Consider the following 22,780-nt stretch of genomic DNA (forward strand, 5'->3'; position numbering starts at 1 on the left):
AGATATCCACAGTTTGTGGATATCAGATGATGACAGATTTGGCACATCAGACTCCCCTGGAAGCTCTGTTTATTCAATAAAGCAGGTATGAAGTTTTAAAGCAGGCTAACACCTGAGAATAGGCCATGGAGCATTCTGTCTGCCAATTACTGTGCAAGAAAAATTCAAAACTTAAATCAGTAGAATATAATTTACAAGTTAACTAAAATATGTAACAAAAGAGGAAAGGAGATGAAGTTTACTTAAAATGGTTCTTACCTCATGGTTGTAATCCAATATTCCCTTTAAAATTTTCTTCAGGTTGCTAACCTATTTAACAAGAAGAAAGAAAAACAATAGATGTAGATAATAGATTGTAGAGAAAGATCATAAAACAGACAATCACAGAAGAATCACACAAAAAATTATACAATTACACCTATTTGCACAATAAGACTTCCTGCTTGAGCAGTTTAATTTAGAATCACAAACGTTATACAACAGTGCCTTATGATTGGACTTCCATACCTGATCACACATCTCTACTTATTGACAGAACTCATTTAAATTAATTAAAATCATGACATTTTATTGGATAGCCTTCAGATCAGACTTTAAAGCACAAAATTTTTTTGACTACTTGCTTATCTTGGGATTATTTTTGTATCCAGAAACTGAAATGTTCTTTTCCTCCTTTCTTCTCTTACAGTATCCTAGTGATCTACTTTCTGCAGAGATAAACCTCTTCTTCCAAAGCAAAACCAGCTCAATATCCTCCTTTATTACCAAACTATGTAAGTTCAACTTATGAACTATCTCATAAATTATTCCTCTTAGTTCTTCCATTTTTGTTCTTTCCCAGTCCTTTACAATTGAATGTCTGCCTTACAGTACCAAGGCAAAATTCACATTTCTTGGTGCCTTCACTGACATACAAAGATAGCTTCTGCTCACTTGCATAGCCAATGGCATCAGGTAAGTATTTCTTGCTGTACAGAATATATGCCACAATGCCCTAGTACTGAATACTACTCTCTTTACAGGAAAAATCCATGTACAACAAGTCTCTGAGATAAAGACTGCATTTAGAAATTATGAAAATGTCCAATGAAACTCATAGGCGATATTCAGAAAAAGGAGACACCTTTGCTGAAAGTAACTGCTACAGATTCCCAACACTTAATGTTCAAGTATTTAATCCACGAATTTAGATAATAGTAGCAGTGCACTGTTTCCTGTAACAGAGTAGCAGCTGAAGCAATGCGGTTGTTTAGCCTGGAGAAAACCTTACTGCTCTCTACAACTACCTGAAAGGAGGCTGTAATGAGGGGGAGTTGGGCTCTTTTCTCTATTGACAAGTGATAACGAGAGAAGAAGCAGCCTCACGTTGAACCAGGGGAGTTTAAACTGGATATTAAGAAAAATTTATTCACCACAAGGCTTGTCAAGGAATTGGAAGATGCAGCTCAGGGAAGTGGTTGAGTCAGCACCCCTGAAGGTATTTGTAGATGTGGCCACTATGGGTAAGTTTAATAGTGGCAGTGGCAGTATTAGGTTAGCTGACTGGAGTGGATAATCTTACAGCCTTTTCCAATCTACATGATTCTATGAAGTCTATAAACAGGTTCTACAAACATTGAACCTGACTAAATTCGCATTCACTGCTGATGCTGACAACAGCAGCTATAGCAGCAAACTGTGGAACTGTAATAAAGGGAGAGAAAAAAACTCTCAAATCCCAACTTCAAAGACCATAATAACTTCTGTATTCTTGATTATACTCCAGAAATATCAAGCTAAGAGACTCTGTTCACTGACAGAAGCCATCTATCTTCCAAAAGATCTGAGGAAACACTACAGAAAACAGACTACATGAAAGTGAAATCTAGGGATACACTCAACACAGTCAACAGACAAAATGAGGTGATGAATGAAAAATCCAGACACTTTTATAAAAGGTACTCAGGAAAGGAACAGGCTACACACATACTAAAAGATTTAGCCATAAAGTCCAGAACGATAATGATTGATTACCTGACTCATAATAACCCAATCCCTTTCGGAAAGAAGTGGCAAAATCTTTTTAAGACACATGCTATTACTGCATTATTACATACAATACACAGTCTTTCTGTAAGAAGTGCAACTAATCTTCTAGTTTTCTGCCCCAGAGCAATCATCACCACCTCTCTAAGGCACAATCATAAATCAAAGTCTGCAACAGATTTAAGAACTTAAATGTAAATAATTTGATTTTTATGTCAAATCACCACAAAGAACATTGCAATGATTGGAGTAAGATTTTCAAGCTTGATTCATTAATATTTTCTAGTTTGTAATTTACCTGAGTCTGATGCAGAAAATGCCACAGAAATGGAAAGGCCATGTTGTTGAATTTAAGTCCATTTTACCGATGAGAACATTGTGAGGAACCTTGAACTTGAACATAATCCCAATATATGAGAAACAAAATGGAAAATATCTGCCTAAAGAAATACCCCTTTCTTTGTAAGCATTGCTCAAATTGAAATCCCTTAAACACAGAGTCACCTTCCTCCATATAGTTTTCACAGTGCTTAGCTGAGATGTTGGAACAAAATCAGTACTAACTGAAATCTGTCATCAAATGTAACACACAGGGAGCATCCTTGAAAAAAGAAACCAGCAGAGAAACTGGAAAGAAAAATCTCGTCATTGAGGTCTCATTTTACTCCACTGTCAATGGGCAGCACTAGGATAACTTGCTTTTAAGAGTTAACTATACCATCTTTATATACCATTCTTTATAGACTGGCTTAAACTTAAATGATCTTCAGCAGTACTTGGAGGGCTCTTGATTTTTTTTAAACTTATCTGAAGTGAATACTCTTAGATGGTTCTACTGCTACTGCCTGAGCATCATCATGGGAAGCTACTACAAATGTTTCGTTCTTGAGAATCAATTCAGTAGCTCCCGTAACTTTTGTAAGGTCATAGCACAATTTCTTAAAAGGAATACTCAAACAGAGATGAATGAAAATGAACAGAAAAAAAAGAAGTGTTAAAGACAACTAATTACATTAGAACTCACCACAGCACAGCAGGTGATGGGTGCTCAGCAACTTTTTCTCTATTTTTCTTTTGCAAATAGGGAAAACCTAACTATAACTAATAACAAAAGGCCACTAAATCATTCAGTGACAGACACAACAGATAAAATTTCCAATATTGATCATGACTACAAAGCACTGTTTGGACATCAACCCATGATCACACAGGATGCTTGCTTGCATTAGCAATGTGACTTCCTTCTTTTCCATTCAGAGCACAAACAATACCCTCCCAAGCCCTTTCACACCCATTATCTGGACTGTGTCTGTAGGAAAAGACATGAAACTTATTGTGGAAAAATATAGCAACAACTATGCTTTACTCCACTTCAAAACCTGCTGCAACTCACAATAGATGGATTATTAATTATTTATATATAAAATATTTACAGTTTAATCTCTGTTAATTTTCAACCTCTTTTTCAACCCATCATTCCATGTTTTATTTCCCTAATCAAAGTATAGGACTTCCACTTTGAAGTATTACATCTACAAAGGCATGCTATCATTAATTTCTGAACATCTGAATTTCAAAAACATATACAGAAAAGATGTGTGGATGCTACTTAAATTAAATGATCACTACCCTCTCAGCTTACAACCATCTTGGCTGTAGCATAGTGCTACATAGTTAGCACATACTGTTCTGTATGAGACTGACCCCTATGACATAGCATTAACTGGATAAACTGACTGGAATGAAACCAGAGATTATGTGCTCTGGGTTACTGATCTAAGAGCACCATGAGACCATGTCTGTGGGCTTCTTTTTTTATCCTGTTTTTTCCCCCTCAATTTTCATATGAGATCTCTATTAAACTACAGTTTACTTACTGGTTGCAAACTGAAAGTCTGTAATATCACTCTGTCTAGATTTCTCTCTTTACAAAGATATTTGAACAACAGAAAGAAAGCTTGATGAAGTGGCCAGAAGAATGCGCTTAAGCTTATGACTGCTGACAAAAAGCAAGCATGAGTTATCTAAGCTCATTATCTCTAACATTATGACAGTCAATCCCCAATTTTGCATTTATCCTTATATCATCCTTATATCATATGTATGGCTGAAATCTTGTTTGTGCTGAAAATGCTCTGTAAACTGACTTATCCATGTAAATCTCAGGTTCTGAACGGCAATCTTAATGTTCTGAAATGATGCTCAATAGTATCTTTCCTGGGTAACTAGATGCAGATCTTATTCCTTTCACACAGGTTGTAACCAAGTATCTTATAACCTCTGGAAGAGTTGCTAGGGAACATTTGCAAGTGGTGAGAGAATTCTTAATCAATCAGCTTCAAATATCTCATTAATACACATGTTCTTCCTGGCAGCACTTAAAGGAGGTGTCATAGGAAAAGAAGGAGAGGGGAGGAGACTGTGCATATATTGATTCTGCTCTTTAACACATTCTGCAGGAGCCTGTCTCTTCACTGACTATAAATGAAGCATAGAAAGAGACTATACCACCAGCTTTTGGTGTTATCATCTCCAACATTTCTTCTGCAAAAAGAAATTCCAGAAAGAAGAGATACTGACAGTTTCTTGAGTTAAATTATGAGAAAAACAATAATCAAATGGGGCTCAACACAGGGAGCTTTTTGACGTTAAACTTATGTTTGGAGACACTGTTGAAATAGGGGTGTATTAATACAGATTTAAACATATTGGTTTCTAATGAATGCTAGCTTACAGTACATCTGTAATTTCTTTCTAGCAGAAATACATTCACATGAAATAGATCTCATTCCCCAGCCAGAAGGTCCAAAAGCCATTTAGAAACTAAACCGGCTTCTATGGTCAAGTACAAGAAAAGTTTCTATAAATATATTAATGAGAGAAGAATGACCAGGGAGACTCTGCATCCCCTGTTGGATGCTGGAGGAAACAGTGATGACGGATGAGGAAAAAGCTGAGACACCTAATGAATTCTTTGCCTCACTGTTTAGTAATAAGACCAATTATATAGAGGGAATCCAACTCCCTAAGCTAGGAGATAGGGACCAGGAGCAGAATGACTACTCCACAGTCCCGGAGGAAATAGTAACTTGTTGCATATAGATGTGCACAAATCTATGGGTTCAAGGGAAGGGCTGTGGGTGTTGTCTACCTTGACTTTAGCAAGGCCTTTGCTAAGACAAGAAAAGACAAAGTCTGAAAATTATCTTTATCCTGGCCCAAACCAGGACAGTTTCCCACAGCATTCTAGAGAAGCTGGCTGCTCATGGCTTGGATGCACACACCTTTCAATGGATAAAAAATGGGTTGGATGGCTGGGTCTAAAGAGCTGTGGTCAATGGAGTTAAGTCCAGCTGGCAGCCAGTCACCAGTGGTGTCTCCCAGGGCTGAGGGCTGGGTTTGCTCCTGTTTAACATCTTTACTGATGATTTGGATGAGGGGATGGAGGGCACCCTCAGTAAGTTTACAGATGACAGTAAGCTGGGTGGCAGTGTCAATCTGCCTGAGGATAAGGAGGCTCTGCAGAGAGATCTGGACAGGTTTGACCAATGGGCCAAGGCCAAAAGTTTCAGTAAGTTTCAGTAAGAGTTTCAGTAAGTCCAAGTATCAGGTCCTGCACTTCAACCAAACAACCTCCACCAGCACTACAAGCTTGGGGAGGAGTGGCTGGAGAGCCGCCCAGCAGAGAGGGACCTGGGGGTGCTGACTGACAGCGGGCTGAACATGCACTAACAGTGTGCCCAGGTGGCCAAGAAGGCAAAGGGCATCCTGGCCTGTATCAGAAACAGGGTGACCAGCAAGGAGGCGATCTCACCCTTGTGCTCAGCCTTCATGAGGCTGCACCTTGAGTACTGCGTGCAGCTTTGGGCGCCCCAGTATAAGCAGCACACTCAGGTGCTGGAGAGGGTGCAGAGAATGGCACCTACTGTTTGGGGCCCTAGAGAACAGGTTTTATGAGGAGAATCTGGGAAAGCTCGGGCTGTTCAGCCTGAAGAGGAGACTGAAAGGAGACCTTATTACTCTCTACAGCTACCTGAAAGGAGGCTGTAGTGAGGCAAGTGTTGGTCTCTTTACCCTAGTGACCAGAGACAGGACAAGAGGTAACAGGTTCAAGCTGTGCCAGGGGCTGTTCAAATTGGGTATTAGGAAAAATTTCTTTACCACGAGAATGGAGAAGCATTGGAACAGTCTGCTCAGGGAGGCAGTGGAGTTGCCATCCCTGGGGGTGTTCAAAAAACAAGCAGGCATGGAGGCAATTTATTGGTTACAGTGGTGCAGAACTGACAGGTGGACTTGATGATCTGAGAGGTCCTTTCCAACCTCCTTTCCAACCTATGACAGGCTTCTAGCCTTATCAGAAAAAAACATTCTTAAAAGGTTGCTCAGATATAAGTGCTCACTCCTTTTAAAGTGAGCAAAGGAAAAAGAAGAAAAACGTTACAGTACACTGAAAATGAGCTTCCATTACTCCATCAGTCAACCCAGCCTGTAGCGTAGAAGAATTCAGAGCAAGCATAACTGAATTACTGCAGAAAGTTAAACCTAACTCTCTAAGGTTTGTTTACTTAGATTACAGCACTAAACAGTCTGTACTCTAATTTCATTGATTACTCCATTTTGCAAAACTGTATCAAACACAATGCATTCAAACTGTACTAGTTGCAGAATGTACCATTCAGTAGTGGAACAAATACAGCTTGTTACTATAAACATTGATAAAATTGTACTTTCAGACTGATGCTGTATTCTGAATGCCAAAGTAAAAAGATTACAAGTCAGAAATCAGACTGAACAACAGATGTCTTTCCCTTCTCAAGCTAGGTACAACCACACTGAATGGAAGGGGGATAAAGAAAGCGTGGCAGTTTTATCCCATCCCTCCAACACTCAGCAACCTACTCTGTAATTTCCAAAATAGACATGTGTGTTATCATATCATTATGCATTTACATTTTGGTTCTGCTACTGGTATTCTTGTATGACTTGAACTATTCTTGTTTCCTGGGTAGGGAATTTCATTCCTGCAAAATTTTGGCAACATTTTCTGTTTTCCATTTTCATTAAAGGCACTTTATCTTCAAAATGTCTTCTTCCCCATGAAATACTAGTGTATACACAGTTGACCCTGACTACATGAAAGTGTTCCAGTGTACATCAGGAAAGAGATCTGACTTGGCTTTTTGGGTTTTTGTCTTTCTTTTTCCCAACCAGAACATAAAAACTGTAGCTAAGGCAGCAAAGAGAAATAGGTTTTTTTGTTGCTTAAGGTAAAATATATACTTCTATGAATGTATGCTGTATGCTACATTAAAATGTTTTTAAGAAGACAGTATTCTTGCTGTTACCACAAACCAAAACAAAAAACCCAAGCCAAAACAAACAGAAAGCTGAGCCATATATTCTTGTTTACTTCCCATACAGGGCAGCATTCATTTCAAAGCTAACAATTGCAAGACCTCCTGAGACTCTCTTTCAACTGGTTAGGAAAGCTGTATCACATCCCCACTATCGTCTGCCATGCCCTCCTAACTACTGTTCCACAAAGTATAACTACCTGCAGACTATGGTTTTGTTTTTTTTGTTTTGTTTTGTTTTTTAAAAGTATTGCCCTTCTAGGCATTATAATACTAAGAACCTGCACAAGTGGTGACCATCACATCATATGATATCAGAGGCTAAGAGCAACTATGTTTTAGAATTAACAAGAATATACTTAATTCTTCTCTCAGAATTTCTAAGGTATTGAGATAACTACCTTAGATGGTGCTTTAAATTTGAAGGGTAATCTGTATCTGAGGCATGCAGAAGTATGTTGTCTAAATTTTAAATCTAGTGACAAATGAAAGTGCACAAATTGAAAACATCCCTACAAGTCAGACTGTGTATTATGGATTGACTGATAGACATCTGAATGACTGGATTACTAACAGTGTTTATTCATATATAAAGAAGAACAACAGTAGACAGAGTATAGGGTTACTTTCCTGGTTGTAAAATAAGAGTTACATTATCACACTTGTGCCTTTTGGTATTCTTCATGAAAAGGCAACTGGAGTACACATCAATTTTAAAGAAAAAATAGTCTTGAGTTCTTGTTTACATGAATATATGAAAAACAAAAAGGCATGACATCAGTAAAGAACTGCAATTTTACCTGCTGTTTTTCCAACCTCAATCACCTAAGGAAATTACTAGATTGCTCAGTCCCTTTTCCCCCCCACATCTGTTAAACTCTAGTGTATCCCAGGTTGCTGGGAGACAAAGTTATTCACCAAGCTCCACATGAGAATTAGAGATCCTGCTGCACCACTTCCAGTCAGCTGAAATGCTATTATAATGAAGAGTACTAAATTTGTGTTTCTCTGAATTGAACAGCAAAGACTTCAATATTCTTTAGAAAAAAGCCACAAATATTTTAGAGCAAACCTTCTATCTATCTGTTCACTTGCAATTCATTTAAATCAACTGCTCTACAAGCAGCAGAACTAAAAAAACTCTTTTGGGTCTTCTATTCTGCCAGTCAATATATCCTCAACAAGGTACTCACATTTTCTATGGCAGACCTCACAGACAAAGAAGCCCATACTTGCACACAGCTGACCAAATAGTAGAGACCATGCTGACAAGCCTGCAAGCCAAGTCAAAACTTATCCAGCAGCAGTATGCTCCATCCTTGTGTCAGGCAGCATGTATCTGTGTGTTTCTTCTTATTCAGCCAGTGATGATGACTAGAGCATACAACTGTAGCCCTTCCCCAGATGCTCAGAAAGGTTTGTGGTGGCTGGAACAAATGACATGAACTAACAGACAAACCATCACTATCTTGATTCCCCACTTAGGATGGAAATTGCAATTTAATAATGTACATGTATTCTTCTCTGAATGGAACTGGTTGGAAACTACACTAGCATCTGAAACTATGTTCTTCAGGTTTTATAACAAAAATGCTCCTCAGAGGTACCACTGTAAGTCCTTCTGCCTTAAGGTTTGCAGAGAAAGTATTAGAATACCAAGGTATACAAATGACCCTGCAAACAGACCACAGTTAAAAAATATGCTGAGTACAAACAACATAGAAAAAACGACTTCCTCTCCTAGAGCTCAGTAGTGCACAGGACTGATAAAGTAAAAGGAAACACCACCTCGCCATTTTTATCTAAATAAATTACTTATTATTCTGTTTTGCAGATGATGCTTACTTGGGTGGGAATGTTGATCTGCTTAAGGGTAGGAAGGCTCTGGAAAAGTACCTGGACAGGCTGGATCAATGGGACAAGGCCAATTTTGGGGTTCAATATGGCCAAGCGCCAGGTCCTGCATTTCAGTCACAATAACCCCAGGCAATGCTCCAGGCTCGGGGAGGAGTGGCTGGAAAGCTGCCTGGCAAAAAAGGACCTGGGGTGTCCATGGGCAGTCAGCTGAACATAAAGTAGCAGTGTCCCCAGGTGCCCACAAGGCCAACAGCATCCCTGGCTTTTATCAGGGATAGCATGGCCAGCAGGAGAAGGAAAATGATTACGTCCCTGTCCTCGGCACTGGTGAGGCTGCACCTCGAGTACTGTGTTCAGTTCTGGGTTCCTCACTACACTGAGGACACTGAGGTGCTGGAACATGTCAAGAGGAGAGCAACGAGGCTGGTGAGGGGCCCAGTCATAATGGAGTGGCTGAGGGAATTGGTCATGTTTAGTCTGGAGAAGGAGGGTGAGGGGAGATCTCATTGCCCTCTATAACCACCTGAAAGGAGGCTTTAGGGAGGTCGGTGCTGGCCTCTTCTCCCAAATGAATAATGACAGGACCACAGGAAATAGACTGAAGCTGTGGCCAAGGAGGTTTAGATTAGATATTAGGAAGAATTTCTTTACTGAAAGAGTGGTCAGGGACTGGGGCTGACTCGCAGGGAGGTGGCTGAGTCACCATCACTGGAGGTATTTAAGAAACAGGTAGTTATGGCACTTCAGGGCATGCTCTAGTGGCTGAAATTGTAGGGGGTTTGTTTTTTGGCTTGTTGTGTGTGTGTTTGGTTGGACTTGGTGATCTCAGAAGTCCTTTCCAACCATGACAATTCTGTGATTCTATTTTACGCAGCTGCTTCTCAGAGCTTCTTTTAGTGCTTCTTCCACACTTTGAGTTTAAATAAATCTTTCATTCAACATTTGAAAAGCACAGAAAGGCAATTTATACATAAAATGTATTTTAATATTTTTATTTTAAATAATTGGAACCTATTTTTAACTGTCTGTTCTTTGATAAACTGTGAAGGACAATTACAAATAAATGTAATTAAACTGCTCTGAAACTTAAAATGCTGTAGTATAAAAGCAAGCTCTTAATCTAGAAATAATGATATTATTTAGACACAATATATCAAGAACTGAATTTCAGATTCACAGACAAGTAAAACAAGTCAGTCAATACCTTCAGCCTCCAATTATCTCCTACTTCTGTTTTGATCCTGTTCAGCCAGTTTTCATCAAAGTAAGCTGGATCTCTGAAATACAAAAAAAAAATTACTAAATATTAAAAACACAGAAAAACCATAGAAACTTAGAGGATATCTTAGAGATTAAGCCTCTACCTCAGACTGGGCTTTTTTAAATTACTACCTTAATAACTGACATAAGGTCCTTATACAGAAGCTGAGAAACCTGAACTAATCCTGAACATTCTTCTAAGGCCTTGCACCTGGCTGACAGCACAGCTCCATTTGTATGCCACCAGTAGCTAATACCCTTCTGGAAGATGCTGTACGTGGAATGCATTTTTCCAGTTTTTCCTTCCTGAAGTTTTTCTTCCTCGGATTTATCAGCTGTTGTTGGAGCAATAATTGTTTGCATTACTTAAGAGTATTAAAAAAAATATTACTTTTCCACACATGAATTCCTACTGCTATACCCTGCCTACAACTATTGAACTTGTAAATGGTAAGCTTGAGACTGAACAATATATGCATTTTTATACAGTGAGGAGAGTTTAAAAGTACACTGAAGTACTTCCTACTGAGAACACATTTTACTATTGTTTCACCTACCAAACACCATCTGTTTTTGCAAATGTCTTTTGATGCTAACCCTAGACAAATCTTTCTGTGAACACCCTTCCTTAAAACTTGTCACAGTTTAACACTGCGTCAGCAATTAACCAAATGACAGATGCTCTCTGTTAATCCCCTTCCCTTCCCACCTAAAGAAAGGAGAATAAGGGAGATGGGTTGGGTATGGGTTGGAAACTAAACAATGCAGCTTTAATGAAACAGTAATGATAAAAAGCAAAAAAAAAAAAAAACAACACAAAAAAACCCCTAAATATACAGAAAAAAAATACCCCTCTCTCCCACAATAATGCTCAGGTCACCACAGAGGCTGCAGGGCAGCCCTGGGAAAGTCCAGGCTGGACTCCTGGGGTCAGCTGGGAGGCAGGAACACACAGATTGAGGACTGCATGGATCACAGCCACAGGCAGATGAATGGATGGAATTCTCCCAGGATGAAGAAGCAAACAGGGACAGGTGAAGGCGAAAAACCAAAGGAAGGAAGAAAGGAAGAGGGCAGGTCCTTCAAATTTATACTGAGTATGATGTGTATGGGATGGAATACTCTGGTCAATTTTTGCCATTTATCTTGTCTGCTCCTCCCTAAAGGAGGGTTGCAGGTGTGACCTCTTTACTCCTTTTCTCTTTCCAGAGCACATGATGTTCCTCAAAACTGAGCAGTGTCCTTGGTTCTGCACACCATTCTCTAGGTGTAACTATAAACACCAAGCATTATCAGTCCTAGAAGCAGACACTGACAAACCTGCTATTAGTCTCAGCAAATACAGCTACTTACGAAAGACAGCTGAACGCAAAATTACAAGACAGAAAATTATCTCTATTCTGGCCCAGGACAACCAGGACAAGAGTTTTTCCTTAAAAGATGATTAATAGAACACCTATTCTGCAGATAGAAAGGTTCTGGACCTTTCTGGAAATGGCATCTGGAAAGATGCCATTGTATCTTTCAGCAAAAGCTCAAGATGTGACATGAACAATGCCACTGACTGCACCCTCAGCAAGTCTGCTGATGACACCAAGCTATGTGGTGCAGGGGATTCACTTCAGGGAAAAGATGCCATCCAGAAGGATCTTAACAAGCTTGAGAAGTGGGCCACTTCAGTGCAAACTGAATGAGGCTCAAGTCCAAGTGCAAGGTCCTGCATCTGGGTTGGGCCAGTCCCAGGCACAATTACAAGCTGGGTACAGAATGGATTGAGAATAGCCCTTAAGAGAAGGATAATGGGTGTTGATTGATGAGAAACTCAACATGAGCTGGCAGTGCAGTCACATAGTTCAGAAGGCCAACCACATCTTAGGATGCATCAAGAAGAGTGTGGTCAGCAAGTCAAGAGAGGTGAATCTCCCCCTCTGCTCTCCTCTTATGAGACCCCACCTTGAATACTTCACCTACTTTTGGTGTTCCCACCATGAGAAGGACATTGATCTGCTGGAATCAGTCCAGAGAAGGGCCACAAATATGACCCAGGGGCTGGGGTACCTCTGCTATGAGGAAAGGCTGAGGGAGATGAGGTGGTTCAGCCTGAAGAAGACTCTGGGGGACCTACAGCTGCCTTCCAATACCTGCAGGGAACCTACAGGAAGGCTGGAGATTTTTCATAAGAGAGTCCAGTGACAGGACATGGGGAAATGGCTTTAAACTGAACAAGAGTATGTCTAGACTAGATCAGTGGTGAGACTCTGGAACAGGTTGCCCAGAGAAGATGTGTATGCCCCTTCCCTGGAGCTGTTGAGGCTTTGAGCACACTTGTCTAGTTGAGAGGCATCCCTACCAATGGCAGGGAGGTTGGTGTATATGATCTCTAAGGTCTCTTCCAACTTAAGCTATTCTATAACTATCTGGAGATTCAAATGACATCTACATCATATGTACTGTAAACCAGCAACTACATCAGCACTTACTTTGGGGCACAAACTCTGTAGCCACACTTTTGTACTTGATGCACAGTATCTTCTGTACTCCATCTTCCCCACAATGTCTTTTTCACAACACATCAAGGTACACAAGCAGCCCATGATATAATATACAGCAATGGAGAGAGACCACAAACAGCAATGTTTCTCTACTGACACATTCCAATTGCTATTTTTGCACATTCTATTACAGACTCTGGTGAAGACTATGACATATTTCCTTTCCTCTGACATGGCATCTGCAAACATATAGCTGGAAGAACAGTTTTAATTACTAGTTAAGTTGACGACTCCAAATTACTCCCATTCAAAAACAGTGCAGTTCTAGCACAGATGACAGAATCTTAAACAATTAAAGAGCAAAAGCAATGTCTTATCCAGAGTTTCATCTGGTTGTGAAACAGATGCTTTCAGATAGTTTTTAAATGGCCTCTTTGCCCTCAGAAGACACGAAAACCTAAGAATGAAATTGATTCAAATACATCCAGCATGTACTAGAGATTTAAGTGGCTCTGCTTTTAACTGAAACAAATGTCTCTCCTTGCAAAAAGTCTTAATTTGCCTAACTTTCACCCAGTCACAATGAAGTCATCTGACAGCAATGAAAAAATGCAGAGTTCAAGTCTCTTGTAGCCCTGCTTAATTCTGCTTGAGGTGTGGAGTTCAAAAAGAACCCTTCTAGCCTTCAGACGGATCTTTTGCGAACTGCCAATAGCCATGTGAGCCTTGCTTTCAACACACACAATTAAAAGTGTTTATGCAGCTTACTGAGAAAGAAGGTATATCTAGTTACCTGTGTTACATCAGCAAAACAAACAAACAAAAATGGAACTTTCTTAAGGACTGTATCTTTTGTTGAGGATTCCACTTGGTCACTAAAATAATCTTCTGCTGCTTTAAGGCTGCAGATCTGTGAATATATCAATTCTTGACTTACTATTTTCACTGTTAATAATGACTCTATGAAACAACCTGGGTAAACATAAGCAACTGCCCAGAACCAGAATTGTATTTATATTGACTGTCTTTCTAATAGTGCATACCAGATTTTCAACAAGAAGGGCATCAGCTGAGGAACAGTAACAAGATTTCAGGGTCTGCAGCATTTTTCAACTACTACTGCAATAGAAGTAACACATGAACCAACAGCTCACCTTCACTGTCTTGACAGAAGTCTTGGGTTACCTACACTTTTACAAATGTCATCAGACACATACAAGTCCTTGCGAATTAAATCTAAACTTAGTGTGGTAGTCCTCTCCCACATATCCCATTTATTTTTTCTTTTTAAGAACACGAACTTTATGGAAATACCCAAGGGTTCAGAAGTTCTTAAGCAATCTACTCTAAACCACCAGTACCCAATAGTGATCAGAACTGTCAAGCTATTATTCTCTTCATACCACCTCCATACAGATTACACAATAATAAGTTCTATATTGCAAAAACACTTTGCCAAGAGTACAATAAGCAGAAAAGTAATAGGTTGGGTATGAACACCAACCAAATCTAGAACAAACATCCTTTCCTCACCCACAGATCATCTCAGAATCATTCCTAGTGTGCCATTATAATTTCATTTCAGATTTAATATCAACAGTAATGCTTTTTTTCTTCTCTCATTTCTGAAACAAAAATATTTCCATCAGAATTTCTAGAAATACTTTCTAAAGTAATTCTGTAAATACTCAGTATTTATAGAAATACTTTCTAAGACCAGATACTAGGTCATTCACAGCCCTTGCTGCAAACAAGTCTCCCTCTGCTGAATATTTGGGAAACATGAATCAATCATATCCAGAGTTCTTTAAGTCCTCTAATACATGTTATTAAAGAAGGTGCCAGTTCTTACAGCATTTGAAAAAACATCACTTAAGCAAATATGAAAATGTGTGGCTGAGAACCAAGTAGCTGTGATTACACAACCTACCAAAATATTTTGAAGAGGTACCGCACTAAACAAGGTCAGCAGAAAACTGACTGAAGCATCATAATTACCCTGATATGACTTGCCTGAACCATGCATTTTGTATTCAGTAAGTTCCTGTGCCTATATTCAAACTTGGACAAACTCCTGCACCAGATAACTTTTCAGTTTTATAAAGGTATTTTTATATCATTTGATTGCTGCCTAGTATCTGAGCAGTACCACAGATAACTGACTTCTCTTCAGAGCACAAGATACTTATTCAGTTGTTAATGCTGTTATCACTTCACATGATGTTGTTTTCAGCAGTGCACATTTATACCATCTCTATCTTATTTTGTATGCAAATTTCCCTTTTTTTAACTGATCATCTCTCCACATCATAGATGCCAAGAGACAGAAATATTCTTCTGAAGAAAACCAACCCACAGAGCATGTACTGTAACTCATGATTATTACTCATTTTAACAGTGGTACACTAAGCTGCTTTAAGCAATGTCTGTTTACAGAAATTGCCCTCTCCCAGCAATACAAAGGCCTGGGTTTTGTGTTCTGCATGTGTCAAAACATAAACAGTATGCTACACTGTATAACATTACAAATGAATAATTCATTAAGTGGATCACATCGCACAAATGACAAATGAAAATCTGTACCAGCTCTTACATTTAGCAAGGCCAGTACGACTGACGAAGAAAGAATTAAAACAAGGACATCTGGAATTAAGCAGTCTCCAGTGTGGGATGAAAGGAAAATATAAAACTGTAGTATAAAACAAGTAATTATGCTGTTTGAGGAATGTCAATGGACAGTGAAACATGAGTAACATCAGCAAAGGATATAAACAAAACAGAACCATGAAGCAATTCAGAAGAAAGCTATGGTACTGCTATCTGCTCTAAACAGCATAAGCTATATGATTTTAGGCAGACAGGATACTCATACTCATTCAAACATTTTCTTTTGCTTCTAATTTTCACTCTTGGAGTACAGCACTCTGCAAAATAATAATCAACACTGATTGTGTACAGGCATCTTATCTTACTGTATTTGATACCAATTCTAGACAGAGGGACCAGTAACCTTCAAATCCGAACACAAATAAACAGCAAAACTTTGAGGATAATACCCTCCACCTGCCCCCCCAAGAAAACAACAAACAACCCAAAACATTAGATAAAACATAGGCTGTATTTCTTCCTCTGAGATTATACAGTTAGAGGTACAGAAATCCTATCAATGGTACTTTCACCTAAAATGTGATAATAAGGGTTGTATGATAGAACTGGGTTGTATGCACTGGGTGTATCCTTCAGGGATGCACCTGCACGTGTTTATTAGCAACTGAATCTCTAAGCAAAGTGCTCATGCTTGGTCACATAGTACACATTTCTGACATTTTATGTAACACGCTACATCAGTAAGAAGCTTCTGAAGATGTCAGTAATTCCCTCTGTACCCTTTTTTTGTCACAGCCTCTTCTAGCAGTTCTACTGCAAAAATTCTGCTGCATGAGTTGTCACTGCTGATGAATGGCCCTTACTTTAAAATGAGCTGCTACTTTGACTGCAAAATATATTGAGAACAATGTACAAAAAGTTGAGAACAATGGAAGGATCTGCTGGCCCTTTCTAAACACTTGACACAAAGCACAGCTGTTTTATATTAGCTGATGAATAAGCAGTATTTTTTTCTTTTCTTCTTTCACCCACAACAAAACCTATAGTTCTGTGCAGTGCAGATTTTCTACATATCTAAAGCAACTATTTCCCTGAACTAGGGATCTCTTCGAAAGCGCTCATCATAAACTAGTCTTAATTTCATCTTGTTACAACTGCCCTCGATGTACCAGTGGACTCTTTCTGTGAAGGTGGAAGTTAAAAAAATAGAAAGAACAGAGACTTTTAAACTTTAAAGTTTGAAAGAGTAAATGCTATCCTTACTCTCCTAGATCATTCAATCACCCCAACATCTTTCAATTTTCATCAATGCTCTGCTGAACTTAATCTGAGTTCTTCACTGGTGCTTTTCCTTTGTTCATCACTGGACATATTGATCTACTCTTTCAGCTATTTGTCAAACATTAATTTACTACAGTAAGAGTAGCAACGCATTCAAAAGTTATCAGAGTTCTCCCTTGCACATTTAAGTAATTGACTTATCAGTAGTACTAGCCCCAGAGAACATACAGTCATGAAAAATCCTAAATGAGAGGTAGCTATATTGACAGTTTCTTCAACACTGTCACACGAAACTTTCTGGTTTCTAAACTGGAATGATATAGATTTGATGGAAGGACCACTGATTGGATGAGGAATTGATTGCATGGTAACACCCAAAGAGTTGTGATCTAACTGCCCAAATGGAGACACGTGATGAGTGGTGCTCCCCAAGGGTCAGTACTCAGACCTGCGCTGTTTAAAATCTTTGTTGGCGACAGAGACAGTGGAATCAAATGCACCCTCAGCAAGTTTGCTGATGACACCAAACTGTGTGGTGAATCAACACACTAGTTGGAAGGGAGCTCATAAACATAGCTATACCTGCAAAATTTTTCTTCTACATGGTTATCTGACTTGGGAGAGAGAGGATGCCAATGATGCTATATAAGAAGGATAGACTGAGAAAGCCTGCTGTAGACTTCCTTCATGCCTTTGAACCTTCCCATTTCCCCAATTATGGTATCTGCTTGAAATAGCAGAAGGAGGATTTCACTGCAAGTGTCAGATTTGGTTTTGCTCACAAGAAAGAATATTTAAAATGGCTTTGTCAACATGCTCCTGATCAGTTTTCTAGTCAACTATGCAAATGCTGATCCTTGTATTTGGCCTATGTTCCCATCAAAGAGCAAAACAGACTATGTCCGGCTGTTCTGCAACCTTTGGTATCTACTTGAAAAATCAATTGAAGTCACCTTCTGTTACTACAAAGAAAAGAAGCAACAATGTTTTCCCTCAAAAACTGTTCATATGTTATTATTCCTGTTTTCAATCAAAGATCTGTTGCATTTCCAAGTTTATCTCAACAGGAATGTAGGCAGTATTACTGCTAAATCTCTGCACTAGAATAAATGCATCCATTGGACAAGTATGCAAAATGGTAAATCTGAAAAAAAACCCAAACCTATCAGAAGACAGCTGAATACTAGTTTTGTCAGGTACAAATTACTACCTAGGGCACAGAGAAAAAACTTCAAAATTGCTCACCTGGTCTTTACATATAAACTGGGTATTCAAAGGAATCCCGCATGTATTGTCAGCATGGAAAATGCCACAGGAAATATTTTAAAATCATGTTAAATAAATGCAATATTTGTATTAGACATCTCCTTTCAAAACATCAGTTCATCAGCTGAAAACAGTATGTCAGAACAGCTTTCCACTCTTAATACCAAGGCAGGGAGAAAGGCAGCATTTCAAGTCATGGCGGAACCAGCTTAATATAGCTAGGGATTGAGGGGCCATTGCCCTTGAGGTTTCATTCAGGTTTGTATCAAGATATGTTATATTTTAAATTCAAATTCTGGTAAATCTTTGATGTGGTAAATCAAGAATGCATACAGTTATCAACTGTTGGCTCATACTTAAGCGGAACCTCTAACTTAAAGAAGTTCAAAACAGACATATACCCAGATTAAATATATGACATATAAATATATGTTACAATTTTTTTCCTAATGTTATGAAAACAGATTCACGGAGTATTATGCTGAGATCCTGATTTACTATATGGTTTACTGAACACATGATTTTTATGGCCACCACCTTTCTATACTCCAGCAGGTAAGAAAGCACTGTATTTTTCCAATCCTTAAAAAAACCAGAGATTCAGTTTATATTGTATTTATCTTCAGACTTGCAAACTTCTTCTTCAGGCCTCATAAAACTTACAAGTAAGGTGATTTAAATGCTGGGAAAATCTTTCTACTCGGATGGGTGCTGTATAGTATTTTGTGTCACAGTAAAATACATTAGAACAGTAGAAACACTGCTTAAATTACTCTGAAGCAAGACAACTGCTGACATTACATGAAATTAAGTTTTGCTTGATGCAAAAGTACATGAAGACTGCATTATTCTTGTAAGTGATGCCCCATCTTTCTCACAGAAGGAGAAATGAAGCACAGAAAGAAATTTCACAGTATTTACATCTTTTAATTTTCAGGTAGGAAAGACTGTTCTCTACTTCAAGCCCTTAGGGTTCTATGCTCTAGATCTGACCACTGCACATACTGAAAAGCATTCCCTTGAAATATTATACTAGATCGAGATTTCCTCTTTCCTCTTTTTCTTCCTGTAAAGTGGCAGCTCTTTCACTAGGAAGAGTATGCTCCACCTGAGGGTCTGCAATTATAGAACATATCCAATGCCCTCACAGAAGGGAAGGGGCTAGGAATGCTGTCAAATGAATCATCTGTGTTCAGTAAACCCAAGTCTCCAGGCAGCACAGCAGGGAAGCAGCAAGCTCTAGCAATGGTTGGACAGCCATTATCTTCTGACTTGTCCCCTGAGAAGGGTTGCTGCTTCCTATGGGCGTGAATTCATGGCATTGTTGAAGGACTGCCAAAGCTTGCCCAGGTCTCAGACTACTGCTCATTCTGCTCTTCCATCTGGGCACCAGCTATACAGCCAGGGAGACTGGGAAAGCATCACGTAGGAATATATGGTTCTGGAATCTATGGTCAAAGCTCAAGTGGTGTTCTACCCAGTCATGCCAGATAGAAGGGCATAAGAAGCAGACAGATCCTGCAGGTCAACCTGTAAACTGGTTGTTGGCAGCAGGGATTTGGTTTCTATTACCACAGAATTCTCTCTGAGAATCAAGGACTGCTTGGAAGACATGAGATCCACCTGACGACTAGGGTAGGCAGAAACACCTTTGCCAACAACTGGCCAACCTAGTAGTAACAGTTTTAATCCAGGAACAACAGAAGAGGGAAAAATACAACAAAACATCAAGTAACAAAGTAGTGGACTCCGTTGGCAAGAAAGGAGTATGAGATCATGTGAACAACAAGTAACTCATAGCAAAACAAGGCAGAAGCAGGGTAACACCAAGCATATGTGGAGACTTGGAGTGTGCTGCCCCAGAGGCACATGGATGTTCAGAATCATAGAATCTTTCAGTTTGGAAAAGACCCTTGGGATCATTGAGTCCAACCATCAACCCTCTACAAGGTTCTCCCCTAAATCATATCCCCCAACACCACGTCTAAATGACCCTTAAACACATCCAAGAATGACTCAACCACCTCCCTTGGTGCTTCAGGTCTTTCAGGTGTTGGGCTGCACAGAATGTCTGAGCCTATTGCAAACACCAGAGGAAAGCAGATGCAGCACCTGTGCATGCTGTCACCAGGTGAGTGATCTGCTCAGTCTAGTGGTAGAACTCAAAGAGGAGGTTGAGAGATTGAGGAGTATTTGGGAATATGAAAGGGAGACTGGAGCCACAATCTGGCAGTCCTAAAGGACAAGGGGGCCCAGGAAAGCTGGACATTGTTCAAGAAGGAAATCTTAACAGGGCAGGAGCAGGCTGCCCCCATATGCTATAGAACAAAATGGCAGGGAAGATGACAAACCTGTTAGAACAGGTAGCTTTTACTGGGGAAAAAATGAGTTTACCTACTTTGGAAGATCACAGAATCATAGTTGGAAATGCCAAGTTGGAAAGGACCCATCAAGATTATCAAATCTAACTCCATCCCTTCATAGGGCACCCCCAGGAGCACACCATGTTCCTACGAGTGGAATCCAAACACTTCTTGAACTCAGTCAGGCTTGGTGCTGTGGCTGCTTACCTAGGGAGCCTGTTCCACTGCTCAACTGTCCTCTGAGTGAAAATCCTTTTGCTGGTATCTAACCTAAACTTTCCCTGATTCAGCTCCCTACCATTACCCTGAGTCCTGTCTTCAGTCATAGGAGTGAAGAAATCAGTGCCAGTCCCATCTCTTCTTATCATGAGGAAGCCATGGACTGCAATGAGGTCACTCCTCAGCCTCCTTTTCTCCAAACTGAGCACTCCAAGAGACCTCACACACTCCTCATATGTCATCCTTTCCAGACCCTTCACCATCCTTGTTTCTCTCCTTTGGATGCTCTCCAGTATCTTGATGTCTTTAGAGGGAGGCAGGATCTCAGGATGAGTATAGGGATCTAGTTAGGTCATGCAGAGAAAAATATTAGGAAGGCAAAAGCCCAGCTGGAGCTCAATCTGGCTGCTGCCATGAAGGAAAACAAAAAAAGTTTTTACAAAAAACATCAATAACAGAGAACCGCCATCCCTTACTGGATGTCGGGGAAACCAAGGACGAGAAAATGGCTGAAATATTTAATGCTTTCTTTGCCTCCATCTTCATTAGTCAGATCAGCCACCCCCAGGATATTCAGCCCCCTGAGCTGGAAGATGAGGACATAGAGCAGTTAACGAACTGTTGTGGCAGCGGGACTCCCACATATCTATGGTGTGGGATAGGATCCACTCAAGAGTATTGAGGAGGCTGGCAGAGGAGGTAGCCAAACCTCTCTCGATCATCTACCAACAGTCTTAGTTAACATCAGAGGTCTCAGATGACTGGAGGCTTGCCAGCATGGCACCTATCTACAAGAAGGGCCAAAAGGAGGATCCAGAGAACTACAGGCCTCTCAGCCTGACCTTGGTGCCCAGAAAAATTGTGGAGTGGTTCATCTTGAGTGCCCTCACACAGTAAGTGCAGGACAGCCAGGGGATCAGGTCCAGCCAGCATGGGTTCAGAAAAGGCAGGTCCTGCTTGACCAGCCTGGTCTTGTTCTACAACCAGGTGACCAACCTAGTGGACAAGGGGCAGGCTGTGGATGTTGTCTACCTGGACTTTAGTAAAGCCTTTGTTACTGTCTCCCACAGCAATCTCCTAGAAAAGGTGGCAGCTCACAACATGGACAGGTGTACTCTTCACTGGGATAAAAACTGGATACATGGCCAGGTCCAGACAGTTGTAGTCAACGGAACAGTGGTGTTCCCCAGGGCTCAGTTCTGGGGCCAGTCCTGTTCGCTATCTTCCTTAATGATCTAGATGAGGGGATTGATGACTTCCTTACTAAGTTTGCAGACAGTACTAAGTTGGGTGGGACTGTTGATCTGGTTGAGGGTAGGAAGGCTCTGCAAAGGTTCCTGGACAGGCTGAACTATTGAGCCAAGGTCAACAAAATGAGATTTAATAAATCCAAGAGCCAGGTCTTGTGCTTTGGTGACAACAACCCCATGCAACACTTGGGTTGGAGTGGCTGGAAAGCTGCCAGGCAGAAAAGGACCTGGGGGCTGACATCCAGCTGAATATGAACCAGCAGTGTGCCTAGGTGGCCAGCAGCATCCTGGCTTGGATCAGGAATAGTGTGACCAAGGGGAGAAGGGAATTGGTCATGCCCTTGTACTCAGCACTCAAGGATGCACCTTGAGTGCTGTGTTAAGTTCTGGGTCCCTCACTATAAGAAAGACACTGAGGTGCTGGAGGGAGTTCAGAGAAGGGCAACCAAGCCAGTGAAGGGTCTGGAGAACAAGTCCTTCAAGGAGGGGCTGAGGGAACTGGGAATGTTTAGTTTGAAGAAGAGGAGGCTGAGCTTACTGTTCTTTACAGGTACCTGAAAGGAGGTTGTAGGGAGGTGGGTGCTGCCCTCTTTTCTCATGTGAACGATGACACGACTACAGGAAATGGCCTGAAGTTGCACCATGGGAGATTTAGACTAGACTGTAAGAAGAATTGCTTTACTGAGAGAGCAGTTAGGCATTGGAATGGGCTGCCCAGGGAAGTGGTGGAATCACCATCCCTGGAAGTATTTAAAACTCATGTATACGAGACACTTCAGGACATGCTCTAGCAGGTGATACAGATA

At 40.2% G+C, this 22,780-nt stretch overlaps 1 protein-coding gene across 1 annotated transcript in view; it reads right to left on the bottom strand.

Moving 5' to 3' along the window:
* HOOK3 (hook microtubule tethering protein 3) overlaps nt 1–22,780 on the bottom strand; it is a 91,464-nt gene that overhangs the window by 50,093 nt on the left and 18,591 nt on the right. The window contains exons 3-4 of the mRNA XM_030468070.1: nt 10,441–10,513; nt 259–309 (exon numbers count right to left, since the gene is read on the bottom strand). Of these exons, the coding sequence (XP_030323930.1) occupies nt 259–309; nt 10,441–10,513 (124 nt within the window). The remainder of the gene's footprint in view (nt 1–258; nt 310–10,440; nt 10,514–22,780) is intronic.

The sequence above is a fragment of the Calypte anna genome, chromosome Z (genome assembly GCF_003957555.1).
Source record: "Calypte anna isolate BGI_N300 chromosome Z, bCalAnn1_v1.p, whole genome shotgun sequence".
In the NCBI taxonomy this organism is placed as follows: Eukaryota; Metazoa; Chordata; class Aves; order Apodiformes; family Trochilidae; genus Calypte; species Calypte anna.